Here is a 16,588-nt window from a genome sequence, read left to right as displayed (position 1 = left end):
CCTCAGACCTTGTGGACCCTCACCTCCTCTATCTTCTTCGAATCATCTCCGAGCTTCTCACGTGGGACATTTTATCGTGGTGGTGTTGCTTAACAGCCTTCTACAAGCATCTGCCTCCCGCCCTGACACACCTTTTTCTTGCATAAATTTACACGCCCTGGGGAAGGATTTAAAGAGCCTTGACAGTGAGGGGACTGTTACCTAGTTCTGCAAATTGGACCAGAGAGTGACAGTCACTGACTGTATGAAAGACCTAAACTTTTAAGATTCTTGCCCAAGTGCCAGTGACCCAGACCAAGAGGATACCTGAGTCCTGCAGTACTATCATAAAAAGGGGCGGTCCCGTTCCGCCGCGTGTCACCTATAAAGGGCAGGTCCTGTCCACCACACCCGTTCGTAGAGGGGTAAAGGCAGACCTTTAAGGTCTTTAAAGTTTTAGATAGAAACGAGGTCAACACCATTCTACACAATGTGTCACATTAAAGAAGAGACGGGCCTATGCCTCACGTCTGGTCTGTAAATCACCTAAAGGGGGGGCTGTGCCGCACAGCAGCGGAAAATGAGTTAACACCAGCGCCACAGATCGATGCTTGCAACATCCAAACGTCAAGCTAATTCAAGTTTTGCTCCCTTCTTCACTAAAAGAGAGGGGAGGACCCAACTTCTTTACGTCACTGAAGGAGGCTGGAGCCATCTTGAGCCGTGCGACCCTAGTATTTGCCCTCTTTTTCTTTCCAGATCTTGGCCAATCAGAGGCGAAAGAAACGACCCAATCAGCCGAGGGAGACTCTGCAGGCAGAAGACCCGGATGATACCGTACCGAGGTCTTTGGGCCTCAAATTCCGCCAATTATACTACAGTCACCGTGGAGACAAGAGAGCGAGAGCAAGCGAGCGAGAGAGGTGGAGGGGTGGGCTCAGATAAGGCTCCACCCTCAGGGTTCGGCCGGCCCGGCACATTGCGTGCTGCACTTGAGTATTTTACCTAACCACTTTTCCGTCGAGTTCTAGCCAATCAACTGCTTTAGAGTCACAAGCTCCAAAGTCCAGTAGGAACCCAGACTTTCTTTGAAAGCGGAAGCTAAGAAAGGTTTTTAGTGGGCCAGGTTTCTGCAGTCCCAAACCAATCGCCTCTGCATTGGTTATGACAGGCAGTTACTCAGACAAGTAGCGCGTTTCCGGCCGAGTGACAGAACTATCAAAATTATTACCAATCCCATGGCCATCCATACTGACTCGAACTGCAGCAGCCAATAGTTGTTGGGTAAGGGCAGGACCACTTACGCCTCTTCCCGCCCCTACACTTTAGACCAATGCTTACTTTTAAAGCCTATGTGATTGGCAGGCACTTAGACCAATAGTCACTGAAAAGGCGTGAACCTTGCCCAATGAACGTGGGCAGGAGGAGGTTTCTTTTTTGTGGGGTGTGTGTGTATGTGTGTACTGAAGCGGGTACCCGGGGGTGATAGAATCGGCCATGGCAGCCGCGGAGGAGGAGGACGGGGGCCCCGAAGGGCCAAATCGCGAGCGAGGCGGGGCGGGCGCGACCTTCGAATGTAATATATGTCTGGAGACTGCTCGGGAAGCTGTGGTCAGTGTGTGTGGCCACCTGTACTGGTGAGAACCAGGAAAAGAGGGAGGTCTGCAGGAGGGGCTCATATTGTGGAGACTGATGGCAGGGAACCGTACAGTCATACAGATAAGCAGTGGATACATGCCCACGGGGGAGGCTCGAAAAGGGTACTTAAGTCTGTCTCGGTATGTGTGGGTGGGTGGGCGGTTATGTGTATAAAGATGAGATTTGTGGAAAGGAGGGGTCATGGGAATTAGGAGATGGGGCCTGGGGAGAGTGTTAAGAGGATGTGGGACAGGAGGACATGTGTAAAGCGAGACCACCGTACTCCACCTTTGTGGTTTTAGCTGTCCCAGTGAAAGAAGAGGTTAGGGGAAAAATGCATTAGTTGAATGAGAGGGACTCCGGGAAGGGTAGGTTGGATCACATTTAGGTGAGATCAACTACATTCAGGGATTGTTATGACAGAGCTGGGTATAAGGAAGGGCACAGTGGAGGAAAAGCTTTGAGAGGTTAGAAGGTCAAGGGAAAGGGTCTTTATTGGTCCTGAAAGTGAGTGGAAAGAATTAAAGGGGAGATACAATAATAAAGGGGGTTTGGCTCAAGAGTAATGATGCAGGATTAAGGATTAACTGGAAATTAAGCAGAGAAAGTGAGGAGTTGAGACTGGATGAGTATGTGTATTGGAGAAGAGGATTGAGTGTATTGAGGATGTCTGAGTTCAAATTTTTGGAAGATCAGGGAAGCAGAAAGGCCAGGTTGGTTGGTGTGGTAGTTTTGCAAAGTATCAACAGCAGCAGCTGGGAAGAGGAGTGAGATAGGTATTTATGACCTTTGAATCTGTGTCTTTTTCTATGGCTAGTTTGACTTTTTTTCCCCCCTCCTTCCATGCAGCTGGCCCTGTCTTCATCAGGTGTGTACTAAGAGATGAAGAGGGTGATGGGGAGCCCTAAGAGCAGGAAGCTTGTACTGGAAACCACTCTTTTCCCCTCTCCAGTGGCTGGAAACACGACCTGATCGACAAGAGTGCCCAGTATGCAAAGCTGGAATCAGTCGAGAGAAGGTTGTCCCGCTTTATGGACGAGGGAGCCAGAAGCCCCAGGATCCCAGGTGAGAGAGAACGTGGTCCTGGGGGAAGGTTGAAGCCTTTCTGCCCTGAGAGGGGCCTGGAGGAGAGAACATTCCTGTAGACACTTCTCTCCTCTTTCTCAGATTGAAAACTCCACCCCGTCCCCAGGGCCAGCGACCAGCTCCAGAGAGCACAGGGGTAAGTCTTTTTGTGTCCCCTCCGCCCCCGGGCCCCTTCTTTGCCATGACTTGCCCTTTCTCCACTTCCCTAGGGATTCCAGCCATTTGGTGATACTGGGGGTTTTCACTTCTCATTTGGTGTTGGTGCTTTTCCTTTTGGCTTTTTCACCACCGTCTTCAATACCCACGAGCCTTTCCGTCGAGGAACAGGTGAGAGCTGTCCTTCAGTTCCTAAATGGGAGCCACCTGGACCGCCTTGAGCCCCTTCCTGGTCCTGGAATGGAGGCTTCCTCTACAACTTTTTCTCTTACACAGGTGTGGATCTGGGACAGGGCCACCCAGCCTCCAGCTGGCAAGACTCCCTCTTTCTGTTTCTTGCCATCTTCTTCTTTTTCTGGCTGCTCAGTATTTGAGCTGTGTTGCTTCCTTGTCCATCTCCAGCCAGGGGAGAATCAGTATTGGGGTCCCTCCTTACTCCTGGACACCCCTCTAACCCTTTCACTTCTGTTGACTAAGGCCCAGTTGGCCACTCTCAAGGAAGCCTCAAGGAGGAATGACATCCGGACATGGGATAGGAGAGTCTTCTGCTTGCTCAGTGGCATCCTAAGTCCCAGTCCTGAAGGACAAACTGAAGAGCATGTCTGTTTCTCCTCTCTTCTAACCCTTTGCTTTCCCCAGATTTCTAGATATGATGATGAAATGTGGGCAAGGCTCCCTCTGACTCCTCCCAGGTTGATTTAATTTAATTTTCCTCTCCCCAGTGTCTAATATGTGTTCTGATTTTAAGTGCTTCCTCTTGCTCACAAACTCCTTTATTACAAATTCAATAAAAAAAAGTGAACTGTATTGGTATTTTCAACATCCTCCTTCCCTCTACCCTTCAGGACAGAAGCTCCTTTCCCCCATTTTGAGTAGATGTTTGGGGTGAGGTGGGGCAGCACAGGGGTAAGACTGTCATACAGATAGACAAGCAAGTCAGAAAGATGTGTCAGGCATTTACTTGTCACTGTGAAGGAAGTTTGGTGAGCAGGGTCAGAGATTGTACAAGAGAGAGCTGGGCTGGGGCCAGAACAGTGACAGAGAAAGAGAAAAGTTGATAACTGAGGACCTCTCAAGGCCCTCCTGCACCGCCCTCGATCACCTCAGGCTCCTCTGACTGATTTAGCTCTGCGCGTTCCTCCTCTTCCTCCTGGTTTTCTGGGACCTTCCTAGGGAGGAGCATTGAGAAGAATCCTGCACATGGTTCCCACATGCCATTGTTCCATCCTGAGCTCCTCATTTGCAGTCTGGAAGCTCAAGTCTATGTTGTCTGGCTTTCTCCTCACCTCTCCTCTCCTCGTCGTCGCCTTTGCCACACAATGATCCCAATGACCAGAGCAGCTGTCCCCAGGCCTCCCAGGATTCCCAGGATCAGGGCTAGGGTTCCCAGCCCTGCTCCCCCCACAGAACCTGTACAGAGAGAGAACAGAGGGAATGCTACCACTCAGTGTTGATCTTAACCCTAATCATGATTCTTTGGGTCTATTTGTCCCTGGTTCTCTCTAACCTTATCCAATGCCTCACCTGCAGTTGGTCCCTCCTCGCCTGTTTCTGGAAGACAAAGCCAGAAAGGAGGGCTTAAGTCTGGGAGAGGACTGCTTAGTGGGTCCTCCTATGAAAGGTTCTTTCCCTTTCTTCAGCCAGGGAGGGGAAGAGAGGCTCCTTCAGGCTGGGCTACCCTCTTAGCAAGCTTTGAGTGAGGCAGAGGAGGCTTGGGTGTGGTGTAGTGCACTGGGTGCTGCTGGAGGAGGGCAAGGAATGGCTGTTTGGAGAGATGGCTGGTGTGGCACTGAGACTCAGAAAGAGATAGGGAATAGGAACCCGCACTGTCCCTCACCCTAGCCCTAGTAGCACAGGGTTTTGGAGTGGTAGTCTCACCAGTGATGCTGATGATGACAGCAGGACTTTCCTGGGATCCATGAACGGGAAAAGTGGCCACACAGCTGTAGGTGCCCTGGTCCTCGGGCCCTACCTCCGGGAGGAGCAGCATGGGTCCGGAGGGCAGAGGCAGGACCGTGCCCTGATGAGGGAAAAAGAGTATTAAGAAACCCCTCTTCACACATCCTATACTTTGTTATCTACATCTTCGGATACCCTGCCTTCCTCCTCAGCTCCTTACATCAGTCCTTATCTTCCTTCCAGTTGTCAATGATGTGTCTACCTTCCAATACCTTCTCTCCAGGTCACTCACATCCTTAATCCAGTGGATCTCAGGTAGGGGCTGGGCAGGAGTTTTACAGGTCAGGGCCACAGTTCCACCAGGGGCTACTGCTCCACCTTCTGGCTCGACCATTAATTGGACCTCTGGGGCTAGGAAAGGGAATTAGGTTGAGAATCGTAGCAGTGAATGGCCCCCAAGGAGAAAGGCTTAAGCCCTGTTCTCCTGAGGACTGTGTATCTAGAATGAGCCCTCCCACCTCTGTGCTCACCCAGGACACTGGGCTGGATAGGGGCTGCATGCACAGCTCGGCGCCGGGGCAGGACAGGGCTGAAGCTACAGGAGAAGGTAGGGTGGGGAGCTCCTCCCAGGGCTGGGGTCACCATCAGCTCTGACTGGATTGTGAAAAGCCCTGTCTCAGGGTGTCTCTTGGTCTCTTCCTTTATGGACACTCCTGGGGTAGGAAGATGAAGAGACATCTCAGGATGAGTGGAGGAGAGATGGCAGAGAAAAGGCAGCTCAGAGGGGAGCACGGGACTTACCTTTTCCATCAGCTATCAGGGGCTTCCCATCCAAGTGCCAGCTAAGAGTTCCTGCCGGGTAGCTCCCTGATGACACACAGGTCCCCACCTGGGTGAAGAGCAACTGCCTCACCATTTGAAAATAGACTTTGACCATCCTTACACAGCCACACTCCTCTCCCATTCACAGGGCTACCTTCCTCCCATACTCTCCTCATACTACCTTACTGGGGACACCAGCTTTGATTTCTGAGGCAGGATCTACAATTTCTGGCTTCCCAGGACTCTCTGGAAGGGGAGGAGGGGGGAATCAGTCAGAAGCATTGAAGGTTCTTATAACCAGGTATGGGGTAGAGATAGGGAAAGTTCTCACATACTAGGACCAAAAAAACCAGGGGATCAAGTTTGAAGGCTTTTTCTGAAAGGAGAAGGCCTGGAACCCTTACTGTAGACTTGGACTCGGTAATTTGACTTGATCTCCTTGCCACTCCGACTCATTGCTCGACAGCGAAAAGTCCCCTCATCCTGGATCCCAACAGCAGGAAGGAGGAGGGAGCCGTTGAGGAGGATACGAGCTACACTATCCGAAGAGTCTCCCTGGGCAGAAAGGACCTTCCAAGCTTCTGTTCTGCCTGTGTTCTAGGGACAGAAAAGAGGGGACTAAACAGTGCAGTGTCTTTGGGGAAGGACTGGTGAAGTCAAGATGTGAGTCACCGCTACTCTCTCTGGGTATTAGGTAGCTGGACGGGAGTCCTGCTTACCCATTTCCATTCCAGCTGCTGGGGTGGTTTCCTGGGGGCCCCTTTACAGTTCAGCACCAATGGTTCTCCAATCCGCGCTGTGATGTTCTTACTGTCTACTACTGCCCCTGGGAGACAGCACCATGGTTGAGGGGCAGCAAGTGAGACAGGGCTGAGAAGTTAGGACAGGATGGGTGAAAGCTTGAAAAGCATTCCCATAAAATTCAGTCAGGGTGGGAAACTCTCTACAAGGATTGGTTGGGTTGGGTTGGGGTTGACGGGAGTGGCTCACCCCACAGACTGAAGACCAGCACCCAGGTTCCAGCTACTGCTCCTGCTGCCATCCTGAGTCCTCCCCAGGCTCCTGTTGCTGTCTGTCCTTGTCACTGCTGTGGCCACTGCTCTAGGGGAGGCTTGCACCCTGCCCCCTACCCCCATCTCTCCTGTACTGTTCAGTCACTGGGAATGCTAAGAATTCACACCTCACTGAAGAGTCCTTCAGGTACCAGGAGAAACTCTTACTCCACCCCTGGGTGCTACCAACCTGTGGGGGTGGGAAAGTCTCTTACGCTTTAGAGTTCCTAACCACCAGGGTCAAACACCTTTCATATCCCATCACTGTCAACTGGGACTTGCCTGGTGGATAACTGGAAACCCACCTTGACTAAGCAGGGTTGCTGGGCAGCTGGGTACAAGCGGCAGTTTCCCCATGGTGGTGGGGAGGCACCCAGCATGAACTGTGTGAGTCTGGGTCATGAGAGCAAGGCTGGGAGGAGGCACAGAGGAATTTGGGAAGAAACCAGTTTGGGGTTTCGTGAGTGAACACTTTTTTTTCTGGGACTTAATGTGTTTTTGAAAAAAAAATCTCTACTAAACCCAGGGGAAAAAGAAATTTCTTTATTTAAAACTGGTTTGTTCTGTGAAACTACAAGTTTACAAGTGAGGAGAGAACTGCCCTTGGCCCATGCCTCCCGCTCCCCCATCTTGTCACACTCCCAACCTGCTCCCCCAGTCCTGCCCAGCTCTTTGATGGGAAGGGTTCCTCATTCAGTCTGGTTAAATCCTGAGGATGTTGAGGGGTGCAGGTGGCAGGGCTCTGGGCTGAAGATGGGGTTGTGGTGGTTTTATTTTCCCCAACACCTAGCTTTTTGCAACCTCCCTCCTGATCCCCTCCCCCTCAATTTTGGTGTAAGAAAAAAAAAAAAAGCCCAACACCTCCTTTCTGGAGAGACTGAGGAAGATACATATATGAGCACCCTAAACCATATTTAACATTTTTTGGCAATAACTCCCTCCCAATCCTTCCTGCTCCAATCTGAAAAGTTTAAAAGAAAAAGATCTAAAGATTTTATCACTTACAGGGGAAGGTGGCACCTTTGATGTCCCCAAAATGATTAATTCTGAGTCCAGCCCTGCCCAAGGGTCATGGGAGTGGGTGACATCCAGCTGCCTGAACAAGCAAAGGAGAGCTCTCAGCCACTTTGCGTGGGAGGGCTTGGTGCCTTGCAAACTTCCCTTCCTGATGGACAGGACTGGGACCAGGTAGGCTCTTCAGATCTGTTTCCCTTTCTCTTTACCAGGACCCCTTTGGCTAATTACCCCTAATGTGGGAAAGAAAATAAACCACCCTCCCCCCAAAATCAATAGACATATTTATAAAAACATCTACTTCCCCAAACTAAAAATCAGGAATCAACAACAAAAAACTCAACCTCTCTCACAAAAAAACCCCTCTAAACCAACAAAACAGATCCCAGGTTTTTTTCTTTCCTTAAAAAAAAAAAAAAAAAAAAAAGGTTCAACCCCAAAGCCCAGTCAACAATTCCCTAAAGTAGCAGAAACTCCCTCCGAGGTAGATATCTGAGTCAGACACTCTCGTCCACCGAGCGATTCTATTGGTTTAAGATGAGCTGCGTATGAGGTAATAAAGCCGTCTGGAGGAGCAGGGGGTGGGGATGCACAGGGGGCACGGCCCATGTCCTCTGTCCAGAAGTGTGTCCCCATTTTTGGCATCTCTAGTTGGGCAGGGCTGGCGTCTCCACAGATTCCAGAGTAGTTAAGTAGGGTGGGGAGGGAAAAGAGGGGGGAGTCCAGATACAGAAAGAAAACTCAAGAGAGAGAATAGTTGTATATAAGTGTGTGTGATAGAGAAAGAGAAAAGCGAGTGTGTTTGTGTGTGTATGTTTCGAGGTAAGATAAAGGAGGGTAAGTAAGGCTGAGAGGAGGGGAAAAAAAGGGAAGGCAGACCCCACTGTCCCCTTAGGGGATCCCATTCTCCCTGTCACACAGTTACCACCCCCAGCACTAAGAGTCTGGTCCAGGAGGGAAAGACCCCATTTGCGCTTCTCTGTCTTGTGCTTCTCCTGTGTCTGGGGTTTATCCTCTGGATGCCTGCTGCTTCTTCAAGAGCCGCCGTGTGAGCCCCTGCCCTGTGGCCCTGAGGGGCAAGATTAGTTGGAAGTGTCAGAGTGAACGCTCCCTGGTCCCTCTGTTGGGGATGTCACTGAGGATGGGGTTACAGCCTCCTGCCAGCCACCATTTGCCTGGAAAAAGAGAAACTGTTAGGTGAGGGCACCCAGAAACCTTGGTGCAGACAATATTGCTAGGCAGAAGGTCCTGGTGAGAGGTAAAGGGATGAGGGCTTTTGGTATCCACTCACCCTCATTTCCCGGGGGCTGTATATCTGGCCTCCCCCGAGGTTATCCCCATAGCCCCCGGGTCCCATTGAGTGTCGGAGCGATTCTACCTGCAGGCAGCACAAAAAGGTATGACATGGTGAGGAGAAACTGCAGAAGTTCTTCTAAAGGAGAGGAAACAGGGTTTGGGAAGGCCTACTCAAGAGGAGATGGAGCACCTGACCTGGGAAGCAGAATACGAATCTCCATTGAGTCCAGGCATCCCCAGAAACATGTCTCCGGATCCTGAGAGATTAAAAGAGCCGCCAGAACCTTAGGCGAAAAAGAGAGGGAATTAAGGAATGTACAAGGAGACCAGAAGGCAGAAAGGAGAAGCACCACATATCCCTTTCCAAAAATCCTGTACTAGCTTTGTGGAGGTGTCCTACTTAAACTATTTGTAAAACAATATTCCAACATTCAGAGAAGGATGTTCCCAAGGCTACCTTGGCCACTCACTGGAAGCAGAAGTTAACTACACTGGAGTGGCCTCTGTCCCTTGATATCTCTACCTTGCCTCAGCCTGATCCTGCTAACTCTAAGATCATCCCTTCTGCTATGATCCTGCCTAGACAGGAAGTAGGAACAAAAGCAGGAAGTATCCAGAACAGTCAAGCAAGGTGACAGTGGGATCTACCTGCGGAGGAGGGGGGTGTCGGGGAGCTTGTACGGCTGTGGCCCCCCTGAGTGACTGACACAGCAGTCTTGACAGCATAGATGTTTGCCTCTTCTTGGAACTTTCCAATATTTTTCTTATAGCGGATCCGCTTGTTGCCAAACCAGTTGGAGACCTGAGGAGTATTGGGAATAAAGGAGGGGCAGGAGGAAACCTTTCCTTCTGAAGCTCCTCATTCAGCAGGAGAAGAGAGCTTTATGCCTGAAGACTCCATCTCTTCAAGCCCCTCATTCTTGTTACCTGAGAAACAGTAATGCCACACTTCTTGGCAAGTTCTTCCTTAGCCTCCTCACTAGGATATGGATTACTCAGATGGGAGTAGAAATACTCATTTAGGACCTCGGTGGCCTGTTTGCTGAAGTTCCGGCGTTTTCGTCTACCGGAAGGAAGGATGGTGAGGAGGATGTTAATGTCACAAGGTTATCATGTTGTATGACATAGCAATGCTCAGGCTGGACAGGAATGGGAAGGAGTGTGGTGCTGGGAGTGGGCCTGGGTCCCCCGGGTCTCACCTGGCATCAAGGAAGCGAGAACGCAGGATCATGACAGCCTCACAGGTGCTCTGCTTGAGCTGCATCTGGATGGCACTGAACTTCCGATGGATGATGCTGACCATGCGCTCCATCTCCTTGGGTGCCACAGGCCGTGTGCGGCTCTGCTCCCTCAGCAGGTTCATGACGTGGGTTGTGAACTCATTACATGCCTGCATGGGGGCCCATGTGCTGGTGAGGAGGAATCGTGGGCCTGTGCACTTCTCCCGAGAACATCTCCCTCCACTCACTTAGCTTCCTCTCCTTACCTGCTCATACTTCTCCAGCTCTGAGTGGTAGATGTGGCGGATCTGGGCAAGTTTGCTGCGATAGTCTGAGTGTTCAATGGAGTTGTCAGGGGACACACCACCCCCAGAGGCTGCAGCGGCTGCAGCAGCTGCAGCTGAGCCACCTCCTTTCTCAGGTCCAGCCACACCCTCTGCCAGTAGCATGTTGTCCAAGCGCATCAGCTGCGGGTCCACTGGCTCTTCCTCTTGGGAGCTTCGGATGCTGAGGCCTAGTATGCAGTCAAGTGGACTTAGGGACCAGGGTCCCCCATCCCTAGGTCTCAGTCTTCTAGTGCCTCTTGGAGTCCCACATTTCCCAACTCCTGTTTCCTTTCCATCCCCTTTAGCAACCACCCCAGCTCCCTACTTTCCTCAGCACCCCAAGATTTCAGTCTTAGCCACAGTCCAATACTGAATAGGGTTCTATCCCCAGAAGTGAGGAATCAGAGGGGGATTACATACCAGTTTTCTCCTTGATTTCACACAGGACACTAAAGAGAGCAGGCTTCATTCTGTGGCAATTTAGGGCATGCTTCCTATGGAGGAATGGAATTGGGAAAAAGAAAGTGTGAAAAGTGGAGAAAATACACAAACAGCAAAAGGGGGAGAGGGGAACACAAAACCAGAGGCGAGGTGGTGAAAACTGTGGAAAAATGGAGCAGAAAGTATGGTTGAGGGCTGAATGGATTTGGGAGGCCTTGGGAAGGGACCAGCTCCCAAAGCATGCTGGGAAGCTGCTTGGTTTAAGGAAGACTGAAGGGAGAAGTCAGGAAGCCAGGGTGGCCAGGGGCTCTGAGTCTGCGAAGGATCTGGAGGCAGAATTTGGGTAGATGGTCACTGGAGAAATGTGTGTAAATAGTTGGATTTCACAGTAAAAGAAATGGTGCCTGGGAAGGGAATGTACAATTTGAGGGTGCCAGAGAAGAGTTAGGGATACTGAGTTCAAGTAGGGAGTCCAGGACAGATACGTGTTTAGGGTTGCTGGGTAAGGTTGATGATGGAATGCATCTAGTGTCAAGTTGAGCTGTGGAGGAAGAGTGGGCGGAGAGTGTGAAAGAACTCTGGGGAGGGGTACAGGGACCCCAGGTCTGGAGAGAATGGGGGTGAGCTGGTGTAAAGTTGCACGGAGGACAGCATAGTCTAGAATCGGTTCTTAGTCTGAGAACCAAAAAGGGGGCTCTGGATGGAGGGCCGTTCCAAGGGAGTGTGAGGGTCAGCAAGAGGTTAAGAGGGGGCATGAGACCACCTGGGGTTCCCTCTGTGAAGGTTTTAAGGTCTGGGGGTAAAGGGAGGTTTGAGAGGGATCACTTATCTCCAGGTTTCCAAGAGTACAGAGAGAAAAGAGCCGAAGGATTTCGGAGAGGGTCGGGGAGTTAGGGGGCTCCCAGAAGATTTAGGGATTGTGAATGGGATCTTGCCAGGTCTGTGTGGGGTCCCGGGGAGGGGGCACTCACTTGGCCTGGGCCTCGTCCAGGCTCTGGTCGGTGATGGTCATTATCTGCTGCAGAATGTCCCCGATGTCTTGCTTCCCTCGGCCTCCCGGGACCCCCCCGCTACCCCCACCGGGATCTCCGCCACCGGGAGGCTCGCCAGGGCCCCCAGGCTCCCCGCCCACTAATCCCAGACCCCCCCGGCCCCCGCCTGGAGGGGGCGGCCCTAGCAGCCGCTCGTCCATAGCTGGGGGGGGGCCCTGGGGCCCCCTCCCTGCTCCGCCCCTCCCCCCGCCTGGTTACTTCCCCCCCAAACTCGTCGGGGCCGCTGCTCCCTCCGCCCCCACCCCCGCCCGTCTCCCCCCTCCTAGCTCCCCCGGGGGTTCACCCCGGCCCTGAAGGGAGACCTGGGGTACCGGCTGGGCCCCCCACAGGAGACCCCGGCCCCCGGCGGCGGAGAAAATGGAGCCGGAGAGAGAGAAGAGGCCCAAGCGGGGGTGTGTGTGAGAGAGAGGGAGGCGGGAGGAGGGAGAAGGGGGGAGCGAGGGAGGGAGGCTGGGGGAGGGGAGCCGGGGAGGAAGAGGAGGGGAGAAGGGAGGAGGAACAGGGAGGAGCTGGGGGCGGAGAGAGACAGAAACAGAGAACTGAGACGGAGAGGAGGAGGGGAGGGGACAAGAGGACGAGGGGCAGGGGGAGGAGACTGGCCCACCCGTGGAACTACGTGAATGCCCTGGGGCAGACGGCGGTGGTCAGGGAGGGGACAAGCCGGATCCGGATGGTGGATTTGGAAGGGGGCAGCCCGTTGGGTTCGCGTCTGGGTTCAATGCGGACTCTGGCCGCTGGAATGCCTGGGTCCACAGACAGTTTGGTTCATATTTCTTGTCCTAATGACTCCCCTCTCAGTTCTACTTAATTAAAACCGGGAGAGGGGGGCTTGGGGGGGATAATTAGGGAGGTCTCCAGCCGCTGCTTAATGAGCCAGTAATTAAGCAGCCAGGGAGGGGAGCTGGCCTCTGGCCAGACTAGGGAGAGAAGGGGCCTCAGGCCTCACCTTCCCACCCTTCAATTCCCTCCCCCCCTCCCCCCCCCCCAGGCACCAGCCTTCAGTCCAGAGGGGAATTAGATTTATTCACAACGAAAACATCAGATGGAGTCACAGCAGCAGAGGCGGGCAGGGCAAGGCGTGTGGGCAGGGCCAATGGTCCGTTCACAGCCTTGAGGCCTCTCAGTCCTGGGGCAGGGGAGTGCCATGGAGAGCCTTTGTGGACAAACAATCTCTTCAAGCCCACCCACCCCTTTCCGGTAACTGGAAAAGATGGTGGACTGTCTTGTCTCTACAGGCACAATCTTCAGAGTTTGTCTCTTTCTCAGACCCTGGGTAGTGGCTTGACTCTTGGGAATGTCTCCACAACTCAGGTCAGAGATTCTTAAGCACCCACCGAGATCAGAGGAGTGGGATGCCTCTTAGTGGTTGGGATCTTCTCACTGCCTCAAGCTCCTCTGTATTTAGGGAAGGAGTTCAATGACTTTCCTACCGTGCCTTTTTTCCTATTCCCAGGGTTTGAGGACTTTTATCTCCTCCGTTTCCCAGGGGAGTTGGTTCAGGGGGATGGATATTGAGCTTTCTGCTGGGTCTTCCAGTCTCTGCTGCCCCTGCCAAGCAGGATTGGGGGCAGGCAGCCGCAGTCTAGCATTGAGCCCCAGGAGTGCTGAGGGGCTGGTTAGGAGCTCAGGTCTCAGCAAGTGTTTGTGGGAGGCCTGGACCTTTGTTCCTCCATTCTTCCCCCACCCTGAACCCTCAGCAGCAACTCCAGGAGCTCCTGTCCTCCGGGGGGTAGGGGAGGCTCTGACCGCTGGGCTTCCATCCGCTGGCACTGGAGGGAAGTGAAAGGTGTTGGTGAAGCTCTGGAGGGAGAGGACACTAGAGAAGAATCAGGAGAGTGTAGGGATACAGGATACCTATGATTGTACGGGGAACTAGGGGCTGGCAATAGGGCGGCTGCCAGGGGAGAAGAAGGGATAAGGCCCCAAAGAACTTTAGGACTAGGAGACCAGGAGGTCTGGGACTTTGTCCTACCTGGTGACTGAGGATGGTGCTGTAGAGCTGTTCTCTATCCTCAAGAGGCCGAGGTGGGGCTGGGTTTCCGTTTGGGGGGCTTTGGGGTACACAGAAAGTGGCCCTCTGTTCCTCTAGGCGGCGGGACTGGACCTCAGCCACTAGGTCCAAAAGGAGCTCAGTCTGCAGGGAAAGCAGGGAGGCCGAGCAGGGCCCTAGGGCTGGCAGGGGGTGAGGGGAGGAGAGAGCTCTGAGACCCAAAGAAGTTGGCAAACAGAGGTGGGGGCAAAGAGGGTGAGGTGACTGGAGACTTGGTTAGAACCAAGGGCCCAAAGTGATTAAGTCTTGGTAATAGAATCAGAATCCATTACACTGGTAGCACACACCAGGGCTGAAGCTCCCTGTGTGGGTGGGGGTACCTGTATGGCGGCTTCCTGGAGCAGGAGGGGATGGAGGAGCAGATCTCCAAGGCCGAGTGGTGGTGTTCAGAGGGGGCCAGTCCTGTTCATCCTGGGAGGGGCCTTGATTCGGGGAGATGTCCTTTCCAATCAAGGGTAAGTGGAGTAAACAGGGAGCCAAGTGGCCTGTTTCCTCTGTGGCTCCCTTTCCTGCCTCATCGTGTCCAAGCCCTTTTAAGTCTCCAGAGTACTGCTAGGTCTCTGCTCCTTCCTCTTCTTTCCTGTTGCCAGTGACAGCCCTCCCGACTCCGGGTGCCCCACGGCTCAGCTCACCTGCTTACCATCTTCCTCTTCCTGAAGTCTTTCTGCCTCCATCCCCTGGAGGGGAGCAATCGATGGGAGAGTGGTAGCTGGGATTCGGGCCGAAATCCTGGGTTCCAGACAGGAGTGGGGGCTAGAAGGGGTGGGGGCCAGCTGGGGGCTGGATGCCTGGGTTCTGAGCAGGAAGCTAGGTTCCTGGTCAAACCCCCCCCATGGGCCCCGCCCATCCCTGTCAACTTCCTCCAGTTCTCTTTTCCCACCCAACAGTTTGCTAGACCTCTCTAGCCCCAGGGGAGCACAAAGACTGGGAAAAGCTCCTCCAACTGCACGAGTTAGAGGGAGACTACTGATGGGGAAGGACTCCTAGCCTTCTTATCCTCAGTGTCTCATGATCCCTGGCTTTTCCTTCACCCCCCACCTCCCCTTCAGCTCTGTCAACATTGTCAACACAGGAACTAGCTTCACAGGAAGTGGTTTCACTCCTCAGAAACTCTCCACCCCCCAACCAGGTTCTTTCCTTCTCCAAGATATACCCCTGAAGTAAGATTAGGTCCTCTTAACACCTCATCAGACCTATTGGGGCTAAAAGGGGCAATGCCCCTGTGGGAAGTGGAGAATGCAGATGCAGGAATGGTCTCCCCCTACAGCACAAGTACTCTTTGATACCTGATATAACACATGATAAATGTGCAGTAATATAAAAGTATTGCTTATTTCCTCACTATCCAATAAATGCTAAATTATTGAATAATTATTATTACTCATTTAATTATTATTCAGTTATTATTCCTGCCCTAAGGGGCTTACAGGGGATAAGATGTCTACCAAATATGAGAAAACAGGGTAGAGTTCATGCTGACAACACAGTTAACACAGACAAGGGACATGGAAAACTTTATTCTGGGCACAAATTTCTATGTAGGAGCATAGAACTGGGAAAGGGAGCAAACCACTTTTCTGCTCCAACCTTAACGCTAGTCAGGATGGCTGGCACCAAAGTCAGATTAAGACAGGTAGAAAGGGCTATCTGGGATCTTTAAATGGCAAACTTGCTATTTTAGGCATTTTCAAAGAGGTCATCACTAAATGCCTTTGGCTGGGGGGCAGAGATTAGGTATGTTCTAGTATGTATGCTGGTTTCTCCCGGGGCTATTAAAAGACTTTGCTAGGACTCCAACACTTCACTCACTCATTGCCATCAAGTCTGAAATGATTTAGCTGACTCTCTAGCAAGGTTTCGCAGGCTGTAAACAAGGGAGGAAACTGCCCATCTTTCTCTCAAAGTAGTTGGTGAACTGGAACGCCAATCCACCTTTGGGTAAGCAGCACAACTCCCTACAGACTATGCCATCAGAGCTCTCCAAATACACTTGCTCTTTATCAGCTCCCATACAAATGTTGAACCTAGGGCAAAAGATTCTAAAAGTCACTCTCATTGCTTTCTCTTTTTGCTCCCAACCTCTCAAAAAGAAAAGAAAAAAGTCACACTTCAAATCGGCTTTATTGTGGGAGTGGCAGATTTGGTGATCTTAGGGAGCAATAGCTAGATTGATGCTTCCCCCCTGCAGCAGTTTGTTTTTGTGGGGAGAATGCACATGTTCATCAGCTGGAGATGCTCTTAGGACCCCTTTGGTGTCTACAGTGTCTTGACACATAGTAGGTGTCAGCCTGGAACCATACACAGGAGAGAACATCTTAACATCCATTTGCCAGCAGTTCTGGATTCCTATTTACGAGGCTTCTCCCACTGCACTTTAGGCCCTCGTCATCCCAGTTCCCTAAAAAAACCCTCTTTACAGAGCATTGGTTTATCCACGTGGAAGACGATGTCTGTTCAGGTGAGAATGCATTCGTTTTGGAAGAGAAACTAAAAGAGTTTACTTTTGGGGCTTCAGCACCTCAAGATCCATAGGCGTTCTAGACTTCCTTTCGGCTAA

The 16,588-nt window shown here is 52.1% G+C and overlaps 4 protein-coding genes across 4 annotated transcripts; 1 reads left to right on the top strand and 3 right to left on the bottom strand.

The window, feature by feature from the left end:
• Nucleotides 1-1,423: 1,423 nt before the first annotated feature.
• RNF5 (ring finger protein 5, E3 ubiquitin protein ligase) lies at nt 1,424-3,299 on the top strand. The gene is made up of 6 exons (XM_006896152.1): nt 1,424-1,616; nt 2,467-2,485; nt 2,570-2,682; nt 2,785-2,839; nt 2,913-3,030; nt 3,136-3,299. Exons 1-6 carry the CDS (start codon nt 1,477-1,479, stop codon nt 3,231-3,233), a joined length of 543 nt encoding a protein of 180 aa, XP_006896214.1. The 5' UTR covers nt 1,424-1,476; the 3' UTR covers nt 3,234-3,299.
• A 682-nt stretch (nt 3,300-3,981) lies between these two features.
• AGER (advanced glycosylation end product-specific receptor) lies at nt 3,982-6,622 on the bottom strand. Its single transcript, XM_006896153.1, has 11 exons — nt 6,571-6,622; nt 6,300-6,406; nt 5,985-6,177; nt 5,762-5,826; nt 5,560-5,647; nt 5,289-5,471; nt 5,051-5,169; nt 4,738-4,879; nt 4,384-4,410; nt 4,146-4,269; nt 3,982-4,024 (listed from the first exon to the last, which is right to left on the bottom strand). Exons 1-11 carry the CDS (start codon nt 6,620-6,622, stop codon nt 3,982-3,984), a joined length of 1,143 nt encoding a protein of 380 aa, XP_006896215.1.
• Nucleotides 6,623-8,728: 2,106 nt separating this feature from the next.
• On the bottom strand, nt 8,729-12,388 carry PBX2 (pre-B-cell leukemia homeobox 2). The gene is made up of 9 exons (XM_006896151.1): nt 11,901-12,388; nt 10,909-10,982; nt 10,429-10,676; nt 10,142-10,332; nt 9,870-10,005; nt 9,591-9,744; nt 9,138-9,226; nt 8,938-9,024; nt 8,729-8,821 (listed from the first exon to the last, which is right to left on the bottom strand). The coding sequence occupies exons 1-9, from the start codon at nt 12,119-12,121 to the stop codon at nt 8,729-8,731; spliced, it is 1,293 nt and encodes a 430-aa protein (XP_006896213.1). The 5' UTR covers nt 12,122-12,388.
• Nucleotides 12,389-13,612: 1,224 nt separating this feature from the next.
• On the bottom strand, nt 13,613-14,705 carry GPSM3 (G-protein signaling modulator 3). The gene is made up of 4 exons (XM_006896150.1): nt 14,664-14,705; nt 14,352-14,472; nt 13,954-14,153; nt 13,613-13,750 (listed from the first exon to the last, which is right to left on the bottom strand). The coding sequence occupies exons 1-4, from the start codon at nt 14,703-14,705 to the stop codon at nt 13,613-13,615; spliced, it is 501 nt and encodes a 166-aa protein (XP_006896212.1).
• Nucleotides 14,706-16,588: the final 1,883 nt, after the last annotated feature.

Source organism: Elephantulus edwardii, unplaced genomic scaffold (genome assembly GCF_000299155.1).
Source record: "Elephantulus edwardii isolate Elephantulus edwardi_28Jun2011 unplaced genomic scaffold, EleEdw1.0 scaffold00184, whole genome shotgun sequence".
Lineage (NCBI taxonomy): Eukaryota > Metazoa > Chordata > Mammalia > Macroscelidea > Macroscelididae > Elephantulus > Elephantulus edwardii.
Note: the sequence above shows the minus strand (reverse complement) of the source record. Positions and strands in the feature narration are given on the sequence as shown.

Excerpts from the sequence above, each read along its gene's own strand:
- PBX2 (XM_006896151.1), bottom strand. The coding sequence starts at position 12,121 with ATGGACGAGCGGCTGCTAGGGCCGCCCCCTCCAGGCGGGGGCCGGGGG. Across the intron at positions 10,983-11,900 it reads CTGGACGAGGCCCAGGCCAA|GAAGCATGCCCTAAATTGCC; the intron begins GTGAGTGCCCCC and ends ATTCCTCCATAG. Across the intron at positions 10,333-10,428 it reads AGCTGGAGAAGTATGAGCAG|GCATGTAATGAGTTCACAAC; the intron begins GTAAGGAGAGGA and ends GCCCCCATGCAG.
- RNF5 (XM_006896152.1), top strand. The coding sequence starts at position 1,477 with ATGGCAGCCGCGGAGGAGGAGGACGGGGGCCCCGAAGGGCCAAATCGC. Across the intron at positions 2,683-2,784 it reads CAGAAGCCCCAGGATCCCAG|ATTGAAAACTCCACCCCGTC; the intron begins GTGAGAGAGAAC and ends CCTCTTTCTCAG. Across the intron at positions 3,031-3,135 it reads GCCTTTCCGTCGAGGAACAG|GTGTGGATCTGGGACAGGGC; the intron begins GTGAGAGCTGTC and ends TCTCTTACACAG.
- GPSM3 (XM_006896150.1), bottom strand. The coding sequence starts at position 14,705 with ATGGAGGCAGAAAGACTTCAGGAAGAGGAAGATGGTAAGCAG. Across the intron at positions 14,473-14,663 it reads AAGAGGAAGATGGTAAGCAG|GACATCTCCCCGAATCAAGG; the intron begins GTGAGCTGAGCC and ends TTGATTGGAAAG. Across the intron at positions 14,154-14,351 it reads TCCAGGAAGCCGCCATACAG|CCCTAGGGCCCTGCTCGGCC; the intron begins GTACCCCCACCC and ends ACCCCCTGCCAG.
- AGER (XM_006896153.1), bottom strand. The coding sequence starts at position 6,622 with ATGGCAGCAGGAGCAGTAGCTGGAACCTGGGTGCTGGTCTTCAGTCTG. Across the intron at positions 5,648-5,761 it reads AAGCTGGTGTCCCCAGTAAG|GTGGGGACCTGTGTGTCATC; the intron begins GTAGTATGAGGA and ends CTCTTCACCCAG. Across the intron at positions 4,880-5,050 it reads AGATCCACTGGATTAAGGAT|GGCACGGTCCTGCCTCTGCC; the intron begins GTGAGTGACCTG and ends TTCCCTCATCAG.